A 20,244-nucleotide genomic window follows, 5' to 3' on the forward strand; every position below is an offset into this window, starting at 1 on the left:
ACGAGCGCTTCGGGCCACAGACCGATTCTTTCCATCCCACACTGTGTGACTGGTTGGAATTCATCATTTGCTTCACTGGTTGAATGTTGCTGCACTGTCTCTGTCACTGTTTCTGCCTCCCTGCTCCTCTCTGTCGCTCTCAAATTGGAGATAATGATTGCCAGCATACAGCAGAGAACACGTCTATCTATTATCTCAGTTTGGCCAAATATCCCAGCCTGTCCATAACTGGAGCAGATGATGCACCAACACAGAAAAATAAACATGTAATTACAGTATGCAAACACGGCCACGCACCTTGACCAACTCCATGACCAGATAGAGTTCGTTGTAAGTGTCCATCTCCTCTATGAGCAGGACAATATTTGGATGTTTGACCCTGCGGAGAATGGCCACCTCGTTCTGGATCATGTGCTCCTGGAATAAGAATTTAATTGTATTTTATAGTCAAGCGAGACACATTTATTAAAGGAATAAACAGTAACTTCACACCAGGCTGAAAAGCATTTTCTTTGCCCTCTCTGGTTCAAAAGTTTAAGTTTGTCCCACCTTGGATGGGAGTGATTTTTAGATGGTATTAAGTTGTCCTTCAAGTAACACATCAGCCTAGAATTGCAGCTGAAGGGATTTTATCATTTATAACTGTGTGCCCTGATAAACTGCAAACAGTATTTGGTTACATCTGCAAGCAAGATAGTTGTTTGTGTGCCAGCTACCTACAGGCTACTTTTAGATAGAGGTGGATATAACTAATTACAGGTAATGTACAGTACTCCTTTGCCTTTGGAGGCATAGTTTGTAGTTTACCTTGCCTCTGCATTTGCCCTTGTTGATGATCTTGAGAGCGTACTCCCGTCCTGTGGAGTGCTCCACACATTCCCGGACGACCGCAAAGTTCCCATCGCCTAACATGCGTCCCACCTTGTAGCGGTCTGATATGTAGGCCGGCACAGCTGGAACCTCATCGACTAGAACCTCAGCTGCAGGGAGGAAGCACGAGGTTTAGAGCAGCTGAGGGACTCGAGAATATAAACCAGTTTACACTTGTTCAGTTCAGTATTTTGCAAAAAAAAAATTTCAGGCTACATTTACTGCAGCAACTGTAATAAACAATAACAGAAAGGAGGGATTTATTAAATGATTTCAAAGTAAATGATACATCAATACTGTTACAGATGCTTAAAATATATAGCTTATTAAAAGTAGCTTTAAACATAAAACCATCATCAGTTATAAATAATATTCTCTAAATTGTAATGAAGCTGGCGAATTGAAAAGTAAATACAGAACCGATTGGTAAATAAAAATATATGCAATCAATGTTCAGTTAAATATCAATTACTTTGATTTCTAACATTTAAGAAGGTTCTCTGGCTCCTCTTTAAGTAAATAAAGAGTCAACAAACAGAGAGAGGAAAAACACTATTTGTTACAGAGTTGTATGGAGTCAGAGAGGTGAAGACAGACAGCAGAGAATGGGAAATTGATGAGAACACGATGTACAAATCAGAAGAAAAACACAGACACAGGAGACGTGGGTGTGAAAGAGAGAGCAAGACGCATCAAAGGTCATGAACATGATTCAGACATGCATGATATTTGCAAGTGAGTCGCCTTTGCCCACTGATGGACTGATGGGACATTCTTGTAACATTAATTTTCCTCACCTTCAGTAACCAGTCCATCCCCATCTTCCACAGAGCTGGAAACTTTAGTGGAAGACAGAGAGGTGGAAGAACCCTGGGACCCCTGCAGATAGGGAGAGGGGTAGACAGAGGGCAGGATGGCAAGAGAAACATGGGAATGGCGATTATTTAAATCTGCATTTATCCACTCCATAATCAGCACAACATGATGAAACGACAATCCCAGCTGAAACAAATACGTATATCCAAAAATAGACAAAAAGGACATTGTGCAACTCATCCTCAGAACATCCTTAAGTCTGTCTTTGTGTTTGCATGTCTGTCTGGTGTATTGTGCGGCCTTGTGTTATGTGTACACTGTGCTCATAAAAAGAGCCAGAACAGATTTACTTAAGCTACTGAGCTGAATATAAACCGGTTATTTATTCAGCAAAGCACCTGTGTGTGTCCACGCTGGGACAGACGCCTGCATCCCAATAAGCTCTTCTCCATTCACAGAACTTTAAGTAATTCCTATGTTATTGCACCTTCCTCTCACTCCTCACTTCTACCTTTAATAAAACATAAAAACACAGGTTTTGGTGACACTAATAAAGGCGGGTGAATACTGGCTTTCATCTGGTTGGTAAGTAGGAGGTCATTAAGGCAAAAGAGGGTGGCTGAGATGCGGCGTCTGCATCTATCTAAAGACAAAAACTCATTACGCCCTCCACCTCCTAACCTTCCGTCTGGTTGTCATGGAAGCAACAAGGGTGGGGAGTGAGGATCTAGTCGGGACTGTAAATGAGAATCTTGTATTTCTGTCTTTTCTCCACTCCTGTTCATCTTTCTGTTCTCCTCTCCTCCTTGGCTTCAAATTCATTTTCTGCATTTGGACAATTTGATTATGCTTCATTTGTCGTCGCAGGCACCTGTCAGGAGGGCTGGTCTCTTAATTTGTAAGATGAAAATTTTTCAAGTGTTCAATAATAACAATAATCATTTTCTCATTTTCCTCCACTGCCTCACAGTCAGCCCTGAGGACACAGCAGTGAAAAATCTTTGTGGTTTGGGGGTTTCCAGTGCTTGAATAAGTCCCACAGGTGCAGCCGGCACATGTAATGTGGCCAGTGATGGAGGTGGACGCCGTCACATTTTCTCTAACATATAAGCGTAGCTCCCTGGCAAATCTGAATGATGCAGTTTGAGCTTTAAATGCATGATGCACACCTCAATCTTCATGTACAACTTGCCTGAAATGTAGAGATAGAGAGCAGTGCATCAGCAGTCTGCTGGTGGCCACCTCTGACTAATGTTGTCTAGCCGATTATACCTATTCCTCTCATCTTTCATTTCAGTGCAGGTGTAGTATTTCTGATGCTCTCTTATTACAAATCAACAAACAACCCTAACATCACACAGTATAATTCACACATCAATCAGTCCCAACTCCTTAGAGGAGATGATATCTAAAAACTGTTGCTGCTTAATGGATGCCGACCATTGTTATGATAATAGCCCTGAAAGCATTTGTAACAAGGTGACCTTGTAAAAGGAGGCAAAATGTGGCATCAAAGGACTTTAACGATAGGCCTTTTTCACAGCAAGCCAGGTGAAACAAAGTCAGGATGCTGCTATTGTGCTTATTGGCTCACTGGAATTAGTATTATTGGTAACACCTGTGTTCACCCTACTATTTCATGTCAAATGGCTGCTGTGAAAAAGCATGGTAAAAGTTCACAAAACAAAACTTCCTAAAACTTTTGAAACTGTGTCATTGTGCTTCGGATTTTACAAAAGTCACAAAATTTTCAGCACAGTGCAAATCTATTCAACGTCAAAATGCTTGCTGGGAACTGATGAAGTGTGAAGGAGAATGTGCATGTAGCCTAAATGATGTACAAAAAGGGCTGCAGACCATATACAGACCAAAATAAACGCATTTTTTTCATTTGATTTCAGTTCTTTCCTCATGTGAACCTTTTATTTCTGTGGTGTCCAGTTAGACTGAGATACAGCCTGGAGAGCTTGTTGTCATGGCGGAGGGAGGAAAAGGCAACCCATCGTAATGACTTAGTTCTGAAAACTATTTACAGAGTGGAGCTGCTCTATATCTCTGCCCAAGTAGCTGTCAGCTCTTTTACTCATCTCTACTGCTGTGACCTGAAAGCCACCCAGGTGAATGTGGCTGTGAGTCAGTCTAAATTTGGTTTATGTAATGTTGTTTTTGGTCGGGCGCTCATCCCCGGAACAAGAAAACCCACTTAATGCCCGTAAAGCCGATGACCCTCCTGTGCTTTATCTACAAAACATCCTTCTTCCGCTCTTTTATTTTCTCATCCCGACTCGTATATTCGCCACTCTTGTGCCCTTATCTCACATCCAGCCCTGTCCGCTACTCGCTTTCTCATTTTGAACTCCTATCTCGCTCTTCATGCCACCGAGGGAAACAAAATACTGTTGCTATGGAAACTGCTCACAGAGAGGAGAGAGAGGCAGCTTATGAGACTTCCAGTGTGGAGACAGAAAGCCTATATATGGCCATTTCCTGTCTGCGGGCTGGGAGGTGGGTTCAACCTTCTATGAACATTGTGTCTCTTTCCTGTGTGCAGAAACTACGAGACAGATGGAGTGACAGACAGAGTGAGAAAGAGAGTGAGGAACAGAGGAAGGGGAATGAAGAGACAGAAAGAGAGGTGTAGCCTATGGAGTCTGGTCTGGTTGATATTGATCACTGGCAGGAACTGTCTTGTTTTTGTTAGATGGTCCAGCTTTGTCCCTGTTGCACAATACAAGACACACTATTCCTAGCTCTACATCTCTACTCTTTTGCACTGGCTATGACTCACACCTCTAAAAACACACTGACAAACCTTTAACATCATGGATGCAGCCACTGCTCTTCAAACCCACAAGGGCAACACTTGGCAACTGAATACTGATCAGTGCATAAATGTGAATTAAACAGGATGTCCATGATTGACCTTAAACGTGGAGCGTCGTCTCTGTGTAGCAGTAGAATTGGTGATTTATTTTGTGGCGGAAAAGGAAGTCTTGTCAGCTGTAGAATTCAGCATAAAAAAATGCCACATCGCATTTGCTAAAGGCAGCTTAAGTGTGGTGCTAGCCTTGTCCTCAATGCAACTGTTTGACGACACACACACTAAAGACACACTAAAGCCTTCTTTTTCCCCGTCCCTCAGGCTGAGAGAGCCGAACCTCTTCTCTAAGCAGCATTTCTTGTCACTTTCACTGTCATGCAATATCCAGCAAAAGCAGGATTTATTGGTGTTTGCTTCTGCGAAAAAATCTAATAAGATTCGATAGTAACAGGGTACTTTGTTTTGTCCCAAGTTCCTACTCTGCTTCTCTCATAACAACACAAGGTAGAGGAGATAATATTTCTTGGGTCTTATTTTGGTGTCTAGACGGACAGGAAACATAATCTATCTGACTCTCATCTAAAGAGATCAACAAAGTTTGGGGATTCAGGATTTCTGCTCTGCCAGTTGGACACAGGGAAGTTTACTAATCACGGTCCTTATGGACAGCAAATCCTGGGAAATCACAGGAACGTGACTAAAAGCTTTAGGCAAAATTAAAAAATGGGAGGGAGACTTGAGCTGCTTCATCCAGTAAAAAAAAACAAAAAAAACATCCAGAACAGAAGCAGTGGGACAGAGGAGATGAATGCACCTCTGGGACGGCATTTGTGTAATCTCTTCTCTGCTCTGCTGAATACAGATGTAAGTTAAACAAAGCAGAACCGCTGATAAGCATGTATATGATCATCCATCTACTGGAAGTATTTGTTTTTGCATGCGATAAACATAATGAACAAGTGTTAATCAACACAAACAAAGGAGCATGAGTAGGGGAAAAAAGCACACAAAATGAAAATGAAATGACAATGAATTTAATGGACATCAACAAATGGAAATTAATACATTAAGCAAAGAAAATACAAACAGAAACAAATGAGCCAAGAAGAGCTGGCAGCCTTCCATGAAAAAATCACAAGTAGATGATGGACCAGGTTGTCAAATATAACTTGCCTGTGAGTGGAGCACACAGACAATTGTAAATGGCAGTGCAAAAAAAAAAAAACCTGAAGCCCTCTGCAAAATGTGATGTTACCAATTTTTAAATGTATTAAAGATAGTTAAATATGAGCCGGATTTGAATCATTGAACAATATATTTAACAATATGAAGGGATACAATGTTCAACAAACAATGTTTAAGCTTTAAAACTGCATCTTCAACAGTTTCCTCATGTGCTGGAGCCAGTCTTTTTGGCAGGTAAAGAAAAAAAAAGAATTGGACATCTAAAGACATCAACACAACATGAAAAAGGAAATATAATACAGTCAAATAACAAATACAATCTTTAGTAACGCCACACTCACATGGATGAGATAAGACAATAATTAACAAGTTTATAATACACACAATGTCCTTCAGTCTGCTTTCGTTCTCTCTCACACACACATATACACTCACAAACATAATTTAATTATGAATCACCCAACACAAAATATGGACAGTAATAATAAGAGATGGAGCATGCAATTCAATGGATTATGGACACGAATGACTCAATGTTGAGAGGAGGATGTAGGTGACATACTACGGTTGACAATTAGCACTTTTCTTTCTTCGTACACTCGCACAAGCAGCTACCTTGCTGTATCACAGCAGCTGTATTGGTATCATAGACCTGCTGTTTCTCTTTCCTTCAATCTGTCAGTCACTGCTCTGCATATTGTCTTTTTTTTTTTAGGATTTATTTTCCTGTCTGTGTTTTTCACAAACAAAGACAAAAGCTTTGACCTTACCAGCTCATCTGATTCATCTGTATGTTTGGGGGAGTGAAAACACAATATACCCGGGGTGTGTGTCTGCATGGATGCTTGTGTCTGTAGAGTTCATATAAAATATTAAAACAATATGAATATGGAAAGCTAGGGTGCTCTCAGTGAGGCAAGTGGCCCTGGAAGGACTATTAGAAGTGCAAAGGAGGAGAGGGGGGGATGGATGGTTTCATGAATGTAGACCATTCTTTCGTGCTTCTGTTGCTAACTCATAAAAACGGGTCACGCTAGCGTGCACCAAATATATAAAACATATGACATGCATTTGTAGTATGTATCAAGCTAACTGTCTACCGTTTGTGCACAAATGGGAATTTCATGTATAAAAGTGTTTTTCTGAAGCATACATGACTGTGTGCAATTTATATGAAGATGTGTGCTTGCAGCTATGTATGTGTGAGCGGGAGAGGAGAAAGCCATAGTGCAATGCTATGTCTGTATATTCTGCTCGGGGAAATAGGTTGTGATGGTCTAAGCTGCGCGAGCAACCTACATCAGGCAGCAAAGTGCCTCTAAGTGTTTAAATGCAGGGTCCAGCGGGGTGAACTATTTAAATGCAGTACTCGTAGTAGGTCAGTGAGGCTCTATGGCTGCTTAGGAAATGAATTTATGGTGCCTTTCAATGCTTTACTGGCTGAAATTTAAAAAAAGATTTTAGTCATTTTTGAGCCTTCAGGTGTTCTTTTAAGGACAGATGTTAAAATTCAGGTTTCCATTTAAGGAAAATTGTCATTTCTGAGTCATGGTTTGGTTAAATTGACTTATGCATTTGAGGCGTACGAGCGAGAAAGGTACATTTATGATTATTCATGCACGTATACAGAGGTGACACAGAAGGAGAAAGGATGTGCAAAAATAGTGTCAGAAACTTGGTGCCTACTTCCTAAAGAAGCTTAGAATTCATCTACAAGGGAAATGATGGAATATAATGTACTCCCTCTGAAGTTAATACCCTTTCGGATGAGGAAGTGAGAGGGGGGATGGTGATAATTGGGGGGGCAGAGGGAAAGAGAAATTAGAAACTGTCAGGGAGGGAAGGGACAGAGGGAGAATTGCTAACAGTAAGAGAGAATTACATCGTCATATAGCTGAAGAGTATGAAGCTGCACGGTGGAGAGGAGAGATAATGGGCTGTGAGGCGTTCTCCCTTCCTTCTAGCCAAGCCATCGCAGGCTTAGTATAGAGTGTCAGCCAGTACAAAGGCCGGAGTAATCTCTCATTGAGAAATACACACTCATCTTGTGAAACTCTGTAAAACTAGAATTTAACTGCAGTGAGGTCAGAACTGCACTACAAAGCTTAAATTTTGTGAATGTTTGATGAGAAAAGTGTACAGAGGCAAAAGGCAGGCAGTGTGTGGTTGAATGTGGAGAGGATTTTCTCTTTCCCCTTTTCCTCATAACATCTGGTTAGTCCTCTTTCACCTCTCTAACCCCTGTTGTTGTTTTTTTTCCGGATCTCTCTCTGACAGTGTGAAAATTATCTGGAAGGAAAGAACAGAGCAGCAGAAACTGAGCACTGTAATTGTGTGCATTAATTGCCCTGCACGTATTCATTCAGAGACTCTTTCCTTTTCAACACAGAAATCTTTGTTGACCCACTTCCACAATACAGATAACTGTGGAAGCGCCAGTGTTCTGTTCTGAGTAGCTATAACCCAAATGTGATCTGTTCCTGTTGCCCTGGCAGACCTTCATATCACATCAATATAACCTCAGCAGTGATGGATTCAGAAGCCTAAGGGCCAGACTCTCCACCATCCATTAATTTGTTCCGGCACAACAAATGTAGCACGAGACTGAAGCTAGTGAGCCCAAAAAATTGAATTCTTTATGTTATGCTAATTTATGCGTATCCCTCATACAGGCAGCAATGCACAATCCATTCTTTCTGTACTATTAAAAGGTATTGACTCCAACCAACATTCTTGCCTTTTCTTCCTTAAAAAAAAAAGCCTTGCGCCTGCGCCAATAAATAGCATCATAGCTACACCCCCGCCGTCAGGTAGAAAAGTGGTATACACAAGCAGTTTCAGACAGCAGGCTCGAGAAAAACACAAGAAAACACGTGCAGGTGGGAGCCGATATGAATGGATGACAGGTTCGCATATACTGCTGCGTCTGTATGTGAACGTGAGAGGGTGAGGTGAACTGAGCGCGTGCGGATGTTTGTTTACGAGGGAGAAGGAAGTAAATCAGCGGCAGGCTTAGAGGCTCCTGCGAATTAAAGAGCTGCTGTGAGAAAACATGGTCTGATTAGAACCAAGGCTGATATTAAAAGCTCACCATCATCACTGTCAAGTGCTGGATTAACAAATACTTGAACACACACATACACATATATACATGCACACACACACACACACACACACACACACACAACACCATGCACATGAACTCAACCTCTCTAATGTGGAATTCAAGGTTTTCCATTTGAGTTGCATGCTCCCTCTCTGCACAGTATTTTTTCTAGTACCAGCTTTACAGTGTACATAGTGTGTTTGCATGTCAGGACAGATCCTCTTTCTTCCCTGTTTGCTACAGAAAACAGATTAGGATTCTTGGTTTAGATGTTTTAACAAGGATTTTTTTAAACCCCAGCCAATGACACAATATATGATAAAAAAAAAGAAACAATGGCTGAAATAATCTGATTTACTAGTATAAAATGTTTTTTTTCTAAATTCTTTTCACAAAAAGGACATGCACAAAATGACATGACTTGATAAAAAAAAAAAGTAATCCTAGATCAGCCGTTGGTACTGATTGGGTCCTATTTTTTTCACTGCTTGGTGGCTAACAGAGGATGCAAACCAATTTTTGGAGCGGGCAAAGCCAATCATCAGTCTCATCTTTAGATCAGATATTGCACAAATTACCGACTCACAGATCTCTAAAAGTCAGTGATAGCATAGTTCATTGTTTAGCTACCAAAGGAAGATAGAGTTCTCCATGAGGGACAAAGAGCTACGGGTTTAGCATATGTGGGGACGTGACAGAAAATCAGCATGAAAGGAGGAATTGCCCTAGAAATCTATTAACACTGAATAAAAGTTGTAACATTAGAGGATCCTAACACGAGCCTGCCATTCTTGGAATCGCAGAGCAGCACAGAATGAGGTCAAAGGTCAAAGCCCCACCCCCTTCTGAGACCCTAAAGATGTTGGGATGTTGTGGTGTCTTCATATTCTAGCGACTCTAAGATGTAGTTGGCCTATGCTCAGTCACGGCTTTGTCCTTTTCCTGAGAACATAGAAGGAATGTGTTATAGATTTAGTGTCACTAAATGTCACGTGTGACTGTTTGTGTGTGTGTTTGGGTCCGTTTAGCTTTGTATTCTTGTCTTACCTGGCGTCGGCTGAGGCTGCCTGGACTGGTCGGGGAGGGGCTGGGAGATTTTCCCGAATGAGGAGTGGACAACTGACTGGCCGGCGTCCCGTTAACTGGAGGGAGAAAACGAGAGAAAAAATGGAGCAGGGAGGATGAGAGGGGTGAGACTTAGACCGACAGATTATCCTTTAAATGTGAATCCATGTTTGCTAAAACAGTTATATTTCTGAGTGTCTAGCAGCTGCCCACACTTCCACCCTCAGTATCTATCCATTCACATGAATGAGCCAGAGGAGGAGGAGGACGAGAGGGGGAGTAGAAGAGAAAGGAAAAGAGCACTGAAGTCCACACTGCTCTTTTTTTACATCAACCAAAATACAAACCCAAGCTAGTCATACCAGAGCCTTTAACCATAACATGAGCTGGATAAAAAAGTGCATGGCTGCAAGTCAACATACAACACCAGGCTGTCCTCGTTTTCAACCAGATCCTCAATGCACTTGTGACCTCAGCTCGGTCTACTTTTCCAGCTGCAGCACAGCACAAAAACCCAGCAGCATCACCTCATTAAACAAGAACATTGGATTAATTAATGCTGCACCCGAGTCCTGTGTGTGGTCAAGCAAAAGCCAGATTTGAAAACTCATTAACCTGCACACAAAACATGAAAATGTCTTTCATTTTGCTGAAAACATTATTATTATTGTTTCTTGGCAACAGCACACTGCTTCACCTCCACTGACCTACAGGTCTATGAAAGTGCAATCACTGGAGAATACAAAAATGGCAATCAGGACACCAACCAGGAGCTCTGAAAATCAGCTTAGATGATGTTACATAAATTATGTGACCTCTAGGGAGGTGACAGGTATTTAATGGCCAATAATATAACCCTCCTATGGAGAAAATGGATCTAAATGACAAAGATCCAGGGTAGATTCATTATTTTCTGCCCTTTCCGAACCTATTTTCTCACATTGCTGCATTTAAACAATATTTCATTTGCAGTATCTCACTCCTAATTACGTTTTCACACAACCCGTCTTGATGCAGTGAAACCTGGGGGAGCAAAGTGGTCCAACCTTCATTGTATAATGTTTATTCCCCTGCCGAGATCAAAGAACTTTCTGAATTATTCAATACAAAAGGAGAAAAAGCCCACAGCAGACTAAAATAGCACCGACTGCCACTGGTATTACACAAGTATTTTTAATTTTCAAAACGCGCCATGAAAAAAAATGAAATAAAGAAAAGAGCTTGGCCTATTAAAAGCAATTCCTTGACATTTTCATTGATGAAATTCAGCATCAGCGTTACGCACACGGACAGACACTCCTCCCAGTTACACAACGATAAGCGTGAATATTTAAAGACATCTCTCATTCACTTCATACTATAACATCACAACATAGCAATGATAACCAAAACAATCCGCAGAGGAGGATATATATATGGATATATATATATTTATCCACATATGATCCGAGCAGGAACGGATAAAGTTTACGCGGTCGGTGGGGGACATGACAAACACCGTTTACGTAAAAAAAAAAAAAAAAAAAAGCCGAATAAAATGTCGTTGTGAGTTCCTACCTTCCACTTCCAGCATGATGGAAAAACACAGTGATAATCCAAAGCGGGGTAACGAGAAGAAGGAGAACAGCACCAGTGTATGCGCTCCGTCCGAGTGTGATAGTAAAGTGTGGTGAATGGGAGAGACGGAGCAGCGCTGTACTACACGGAGAGGCGGAGAGGCTGCTTGCGCACACTCTGACGCGCACCGGGGACAGGGGAGAGAGAGAGAGAGAGAGAGAGAGAGAGAGAGAGAGAGAGAGAGAGAGATAATCTATAGTTTTTATATTTTGGAGTAGGTTTTTTTTTTAAAGAAAATGACTCTATCTACAGTATAGAGAGAGAGAGACAGAGAGCGAGAGAGTCATTCGGAGACTTGGACGCAGTCTGTCCTGATTCCGAGGGCTCTATTGTTCCTTATCCAAACATCCTCAGCAAGTACTGCTGCTATTTTTGAACTGAAATTTCACTCCAAAGCATCAGCTATAGCTGGGTGCTCAGTCTTTCAGGCAGTTAACTGAATGCAGAAAGATGTTCAATAAGCTGAAACATCAGTGGTACATTAGAAAAGGTCAATAAACAAGAGTATGAAGCAGTGTATAGTGGTAGAACCAGTCATGTATTAATTCATCGTGGGGGTTTGGTGGTCAGATGCCTGGTTCCACATGTCAAAGTGCCTTTGAGCAAAACACTGAAGCCCCAACTTCCTCCTGATGTGTGAATACAGGATGCAAGTTGCTTCAGACAAAGCATCTGTTGGATGAATGTAATGGTTTCTTTCTAGATTCATCTTGCATCAGTCAACATTGACACACAGAGAAATCCGATGAGGAGCAACATGCAAAATTGTAATGCAGCCACAAAAGATGGTGTGTTACAGCTTCTTTCACACCTACTGTGTTAAGCTGCGCCAGCGATGAATATGGAAAAGCACCTCATGTGTTTGTCTGTCTGTCTGTGATGTGCTGGATTACAACACAACTAGCAGCCAACAGGAATTCTAATATTTGTATTTTTATTCAGGCTTTTCATGTAGTTGAAGTAGCACCTATGAGTCAATTCAAGCATTTTCAATGCCAAAGTAGAAAACAAGAAAAAAAAAAGTTCTTTAAGGCATTATTAGGCACAGTGGTTATAATTTGCTAACTAACATTGGCTAATTATTATCTAATTAGCACAAGCACAATACAAAGTATATATTTTGGAAACAAACGAAAGTTTTGGAGAAATTCAGACTTTGTCTTGATGAAGGCCCAAGTTACAAAGTTAAGTGATTTTTATTTTATTTCAATGCATCCTCTTGGGACCACGAATGTCTGTAAAAAAGTTTCATGGCAATTTATGCAATAGCTATTGGGATATTTCCGTCCGAACCAGAGTGGGGGACTGACCGACAGAGCAACATTGCCATCCCTAGAGTCATGACACTAAATCTAATATATGCAATACTGATGATAAAAACAATGCATTAATAGAATAGAATAGAATACAGTTCTATTATCTGGAAGAAATGCATTTTGTCATGGGAAAAAACAAAATACTGTTGGCAAGCAACATATTAGCTGTGAACAAAAATAAAACCTACAACTATGGCAAACTATATGGGTCAATACAAAGGCCTATATCCAGGACTGAGCGATAGGGGCCTAAAAATAAATCTCAGCTTTTTTCAAGCACCATATCTGATTGACGATTTTTATATTAAAGAATTGATTCTACACATTCAGCGTTACAGTGTTTTACAGTCTTTAGCAGCTTTCTAGCCCCGCATTATAACATTTGTAGCTGAACTCGATTCAGAATTTTTTTTGCTTAGTTTGAAAACTTAAATGTGTGTGAATTAATTTAATTGATTTATAGCCCAGCTCTGCACATACTGAGGAGTTTCTATTGAATATTGTCAGAATGACAGGTGCTAAATCAGTGTGTGGGTATTTTTTTTTTATCTTCTCCATCTTGGGAAAGACTTAATCAATAATAGCCTTAATGGATAAACTGGTCTTCATGGCTGACCAATCACATTCTTCCCTCTTATCAGATGTGTTCTGCATAACATGTGTATACCATTACATCTTTTTTCTAAAGAACCGCACCTCATCATACAAATACTCTATTGTACAAAAGAAACATGTATAATCACAAACATATGGTTCTTAATACAAACCTATGATAACAAATGGAAGTTTGTGCCTTTTCTATGAGGGCTGTCAAAGGGTGTTCTGGGAAATTCTGCGCACAAAATCGGAACTGCGCCTCATGAAATGTTTGGGACAATTGCTCCTATAAAGTAGACACACTGTCGAACATTACAAATTACAAATATTGTAGAAAGTACAGAACAGAGTGTCAATGCAATGCTGTTTCATGAACACAAAGCTGCCTGGAGGCATGTCAGTACCTGTCTTTAGTGCAAATATCAATAATGCCTCGGCTATTCATTGGTTTTTCTTGCAGCCTCTATTATTTGTTACACTCCCTGTGCTTATCTGTTCAGAGAATACATGTCTACCCTATATCCTACCCTATTCTATAAAGCAAGAAAAATGGTAAAGGCTGCAGACATCACGCGATCACAGTTCAGAGTGTCACAGCCGGCAGCCGATCCTCTGGAGATACGTTGGATTTATGTGTGGGTCGGCTGGCCCCGCACACTTCACCATAAAGTCTTTCCCGTCATGCGGAGTTGCTCATGACAGCAAGAGAAAGGTGAATCCCTGAAGTATCAGAAGTGATGTTTGCTGACACCATCTGCAGCTCTCTGTTAATTTTAGCTGACATGAGGCATCAGAAGAGAGCGGGGAGACAGATGGCGAGACAGGGAGAGAAACTATGTCTGAGTGCAAATTGTTTTCTCACATTATTTTGGGTCTCTCTGTGTGTGTCTATAGGAGCTCAGCTGGGGTTGTGAGATCATCACAAAATGAAGCTGGAGCGATGACATTGTCAGGCTGACGCGCAACAACAACCTGCCCACAGACACACAGACACACACAAAAATGACGCCACATCAGACCCTGCTCAGTATGAGTGTGGATCCCTGGCATTTCTCTCAACAGGGGAAGATTACCTTGAAAGTTCAAGGTGAATGAAATTGTACTTAATGGTTGAAATTTAATCAGTTGTTGTAATCATTGAAGGTCGGTCAGAAAAAGTCAAGATGTAATTTGTATCTTAAGATTGAATCTATTAAAATTCAGGAAAATATTCTCACTGTCTACATCAAGATTATTGATCGATTACTGCACAATAAAGAGAGGCAAGCATTAGACTAAGACCTGCTAACACATACGTCTCTATGCTTTGATGTTTTTTAGTGGGAACAAGGAAGAAGAGTTACCTTCTATGTGTGCTGGGAAGCAGTCTGAAAAGTTGTTTGTTACAACTGTGTTTCTAAACTGATTCATTATATTTCCCAGACGCTCATGTTCGATGAGACAACGTGTTTGTCTAGTCTGATAAAACAAAACTTAAGATAGAAAACAGACAGAGACAAAGACAGAGAAAAGTTTCACAGTCTTTCTTGTGCCATTTAGTTCCAGCTGTTTTAGCGTTTTATCCACGATTTGTAATAGAAATGTATCACTTTATCTTCCACCTTTTCCTCTCAATTTTGGTAATATATGTATAATGTTTTACATTGACAGCTTTTACACATTTGTATCATACAGTAAATAGGTTTAAGTACTCTCAGCACAACATAAGAAAACACACTAAATGACTGTGACTGATTAGTTCAATTAACAATAACATTAAATCTCTGTAAGATACGATAAGCTATGTAATTTTTTTAGGTGTTTTTATTGAAGTAAAACAACCATGATCTCCATAAACAAATGACACATGAGAAAGACAGACAAAGAACCAAACAAAGGGCCCCCGACTACCTCCCACCCACAACCCTGGTATGCTAGACATTTTCCCTTGGTCACGATTGGAAACAGAATTCAATTAGGAAGGTATGGGGTCCTAATAAGTATTAATAAAGTATACATTGCAACATTAAGTAAGCAATGGGAAGATTGGAAAAAGAGGAGGACACGTTTCTATACTAATTCTAATTCACTAGCCAAGGGGGGTGCAATAATGGCAATAAGGCCAGAAAAATGCTCCATATTTTCTCACTGGTTTTCTTTTTCAAAAACTTTATGTGAACATTATATTTACATAGTCAGTTTAGTTTTGAATTTGACCTTAACGTGAATTAAACAAAATTTCAAATCACATTTGAAAAATTGATTCACATTTGATTTTAGATGGGTAAAGAAATGTGCAAATTGTTGAAAGCTGTTAAAAGATTTTTATACTGAATACTGTGGTTGCTTCTCAACATAATTACAGTCCCCTGTCCCACCTGTCTGCACCACATATTTAACAAATCATATAATTTGTAAAACAAATGGCTGCACCAGTGGATGAATGAGACAAGTCCCATTAAAGGCACTGTATACGTTATAATTTAACATTTAATCCTACAGTATAAGATCCTCTGTTTGTTTTCTTTGACTCCAGTCTGCGACTGTCTCTGATCTCTGTCCGTCTCGTCAGTTTGTTTGTCCGACCCTCACACAGAGGTCTAAGCTGTAAACAAACACAACAAGGAGCAGCCAGACACAGAGGGACAGCAGGTGGTGTTTGACAGCACATGTGTTGTGCTATTTCTCTTTCACTATCTCAGATATAATTCACGCTTCACATCTTCTCTGTGCAGCTCGTCTAGTCCAGATTATTAGATGTGATAAGGAATGTTATCAATGCTGTGTTGGCTAAAAGGGAAATTAATACGGGACTCTCAGAACACCTGAACACCTGCAGCAAGGCTTAAAGATAATGGCTTTCTTTATTGTGCTCTCTCCAAGTGAGCATGATAAATAATAAGCTCCTATTGGTTTCTACAATAAATATCAATAAATAGACTGCTGTCCATTCTTTTAATTCCATTGCCATTGTCTCAGATTAAAAGGTTCTGAGTGTCGTTTTAATTAAATAGCTGACGAATGCTGTGATAAGATAACATTTAGAATAATAAGGCTTTCATCTAAATGCGTTATTCTGCAGAGGTAATGGGCTTAAAGCCCTATTATTATCATAATACAACTAATACAAGGATGCAAACTAGACAACGCTGTTTTAGCTGGAGATTAGACTGGAGTGTCAACAATTAAGGTAAATTATCTTCCTCTTTTGCTAAAGATTAACTTGTTGTCAGTGGACTGTAAGGCCAAAGGTCCATTAGACAACATTAAAATGACAGACATCTTATATTTCCTGACAGTAATTTCAGCCTTGATGTCAGAAAACTGTGCATACTGCATATCTGTAAATCACGCACACACACACACATTCCAGATGAGGCTGTAAACTCAGAAACAACAGGCGACCAGCCTTTTTGATTCCCTTGTTGATTTAAACATTATTGGGAGGAAATCTCCCCTGACTTTGTCACAACTGTTTGTTTTTGTTATATTTTAAAGTAGTTAGTTTGATTTAGGGCTGCTACGAATGATAATCTTTTTTTAAATCATTGACTAAACAGTTGTCAAAATGCTCATCAAAACTTCCCAGAGCTCAAGTTGACATCTCTAAATCGCTTGTTTTGTCTGTAAAACACGTTAACAAACCTGAGAATATTCAATTTACTACGATCTAAAACAGAGAAAAGTGGGAAATCGTCAAGTAAAACCATCAATGCTTGGCATTTTTGTATGATAAATTACTAAACTACTATTAATTACATCATTTAAATATTTTGATTTGATACTGTTTATAAAACACAAGACAATAGTTATATTGTTTCTCAAATATTAACTCTAAATTATTCAACTTCATTGTGATAATAAATTGCAAATGAAGTGTTACATCAAACTGTGACTCAGTGAATCTATGAATTTTTTTATTAGTTACACTCTTCCGTCATAGTGTGGGATATTCTGCTCTATCTGATTGCAGTCTTTTAATTTTCATTATCAAGCCTTCTTGTGAACACGTGGAATAACAACAGGATGGGCACCTCTATAAGCCATGTGGTAGAGCGCACAGTATCAGCTGTTGTTGACTATTAGCATAATTCTTAGACAAATTGTCCTCAAGGGAAGGGGGCATGCTGTGCTTCTAAACTAAAAAAAGTGTCAGTCAGGGTGATTTTCTCCTGTCGCTCCACTCTAAACTCTTCTGGTACAAACTGATGATGTTTTGGGGAATTAATACTGTGCGGCACCAAACAGTCAACAGCAGTCTGGGAACATTTTGATGATGTTAAGTAGCGGAAGCAGCGCCAGAAGGGGAACATTTCTCAGAAGTGAAAAACGTCGGGGACGGTCTGACTCAGGGTTCCAGCGAGGACTGAGCGTCAGTCAGCTCCGCTTCTCCACTGCAGGCCATTTCACAGGAAGCCACTGCCATATATGGCGGTCACAGGCTATTGTGTCTGTAGCTACATGCTCCTACTGTGCTATGTTTCCATGGCAACCAAGACGAGTCTCCTCTGTCTCAGTTCTCTCTCTCTCTCTCTCTCTCTCTCTCTCTCTCTCTCTCTCTCTCTCTCTCTCTCTCTCTCACACTCACACACACACATTAGTATACACCTTCATTCCAGACTTGCTTCAGCCAGCGAGATCAAATAGCGCATGACTCACTCTCATAACCTTTTCCCCAAAAGTTTTCGAGCCATCAGAATCCAGAACTTTCTTTGTTCACCCCAGCTGTTTCTGTCCCCCACCCCCCACCCACCCTTCTTGCTTTTCCCTGTGCCTCGCCTTTTTCTCCGCAGCTCGACACAAAACATATTAGTGGCTGTTAGGTTTCATTCAGCAGTGCTACATGACTGTTTTGAGGCAAAAAAGTGTGTCTGCATGCTGCTTCAACAGCAGGTGGAATGATTTCTGTCTGGGGAGTTTCTATATGTTGCATCACCCATCGAATCTTCCCCAACCCAATAGGTCTCCCTGCACTCAAAATAAAATATGAAATAACAAACAAAAACAGTAATGGTGAAAGGTCAGGTGTGCTGTTGCATGACTGGGTATTTTAACAGTCAAGAAAATAATGACCTGGTATCTGATAAAGCTTCAAAGTTATCACCAAGTCCTCAGCTGCAGACTGAATGTTTGCCACACACACACGCACACACGCACACACACACACACACACACACACACACACACACACACACACACACACACACACACACACACACACACACACACAAACTGCTGCATTAATGGAAGCATGTATCAAGATATTAAATTCAAAACCCTATTTTATCTGAAAACATTTTTGTGCTTTACTTTTGCCTCAGAGGGGGATTTTGTTTTGAGACATTCATAACAGCGTCATTATCAGGCACAAACAATGCAGCAGGTACCAGTGCAAGCTCTCACCATTTTATTACATTTCATTAGTATGTCAGGTGAAGAACGGCTTGTGGGGAGCTGCAGGATTGAGTCACCAACCCTCTTCTTTCCCTCTCATCTTTACTCCCGCTCCCCCTCTTTTTTTTACCTCTCTCATCCATGTTTGCCTTTTTCTCCACTCCCTTGCAAAATCATTCTCATTCGAATTCATATTCTGCATGCAACGAGACACAGTTCCCACACACACACACACACACACACACACACACACACACACACACACACACACACAGTAAACACTGGCAGACACTCTGCAGAGCTCTGATTTCATTGCAGTGTTTATTCATACTGTTTTCATTTACTGCGACGCTGATTAAGTAATGAGCTAGAAAATACAAAGCAATCACATGAGGAAGTATTAGGATACAAACAACTCCCAGCTGTGTCCATCAGGTCTGAGACACTGCACACAGGCTTCATGCACAAACACACAGATGCAAGGATACAGCTCAGATATCTTATTGGCAAATGACACCCTGCCAAAGTACATTAACAAATAGGTTGCTTGAGAGGAAGAGGGAAAAAAGAAGAAGAAACTTAATTCACTTACCGGATGCAGGGGACTTGCTGCGTCGTGATTGGATGACGGTCCTAGGGGAGCCTCGGGTCAGAGAGCCAGACATCTTCCCATAGTTTACAGACTTCACCACGCGACACTCTGCAAGCACAGAGTCAAGACAGACAGATGTGTTCAGGTACTATTAAGAAACCACAAATTCCTTCACATTTAATTATTCATCCACTCAAATAGTTGCCAAAAACGTACCTACAAATGGGAGTCCAGGGCCTATAGGGTTTAAATCTATATCCATACAAGGCAGCAACTGCTACACGTAAGGGAAGAGAAAGATGCTGCACTCTTGCTGGCACAAAAAAAAATCATGCATTGAAGGAGTGAATATTACGGGTGCCACTGTGACATGACATTGTGTCCTGCCAGCCTTCTGAAACACATGTCAGTTTTGTTAGACTGACATTCAAATTTCATGGATTTCTAACCAACTATTGCAAGTTATCAAATATTTTGATTGATTTTGACCTTTAGTCATGCAAGAAAACACCAAAGCACTAATGTACCAACACAGCTGTAATTGGTTTTACCTTCAGGTCCCCTGCAAAAATTAGTTCTGACCTTCACTGAGCTCGCTTTCCAAACGCAATTATTGTGGTGTTTCAGGAGTGACAGCTATGACTCACGGAGGTCTGATATTTTACAGACACACAATCTTGGTAAATGAGCCATCTGACAGTACTCACACACACTCCTTGCCTCCTTCATCCCCAAAACTTTGCTCTTCTCCTGTTCATTAACCCAACCCCATTATAGCTCATTACCATTTTAGACCAGGGGGAAGGGGAAATTATACACACTCTGCTATGTATGCGTGTCTTCATCTGCACGTGATTGTGTGTGCATGTGCGATTATCTGTGTGTG

At 40.5% G+C, this 20,244-nt stretch overlaps 1 protein-coding gene across 3 annotated transcripts in view; it reads right to left on the bottom strand.

Moving 5' to 3' along the window:
• The window catches only part of dclk1a (doublecortin-like kinase 1a), a 48,642-nt gene that overhangs the window by 8,242 nt on the left and 20,156 nt on the right, over positions 1-20,244 (bottom strand). For 2 of the 3 annotated variants that reach the window (XM_051401680.1, XM_051401681.1), the window contains exons 5-9: positions 19,359-19,466; positions 9,846-9,940; positions 1,668-1,749; positions 808-980; positions 298-417 (exon numbers count right to left, since the gene is read on the bottom strand). In XM_051401680.1, coding sequence (XP_051257640.1) covers positions 298-417; positions 808-980; positions 1,668-1,749; positions 9,846-9,940; positions 19,359-19,466 — 578 coding nt within the window. Of the gene's footprint in view, positions 1-297; positions 418-807; positions 981-1,667; positions 1,750-5,519; positions 9,741-9,845; positions 9,941-19,358; positions 19,467-20,244 lie in introns of those variants that run through there. The other variant, XM_051401682.1, reaches the window with a different exon arrangement.

This window comes from Dicentrarchus labrax, unplaced genomic scaffold, assembly GCF_905237075.1.
Source record: "Dicentrarchus labrax unplaced genomic scaffold, dlabrax2021, whole genome shotgun sequence".
NCBI classification, from domain to species: domain Eukaryota; kingdom Metazoa; phylum Chordata; class Actinopteri; family Moronidae; genus Dicentrarchus; species Dicentrarchus labrax.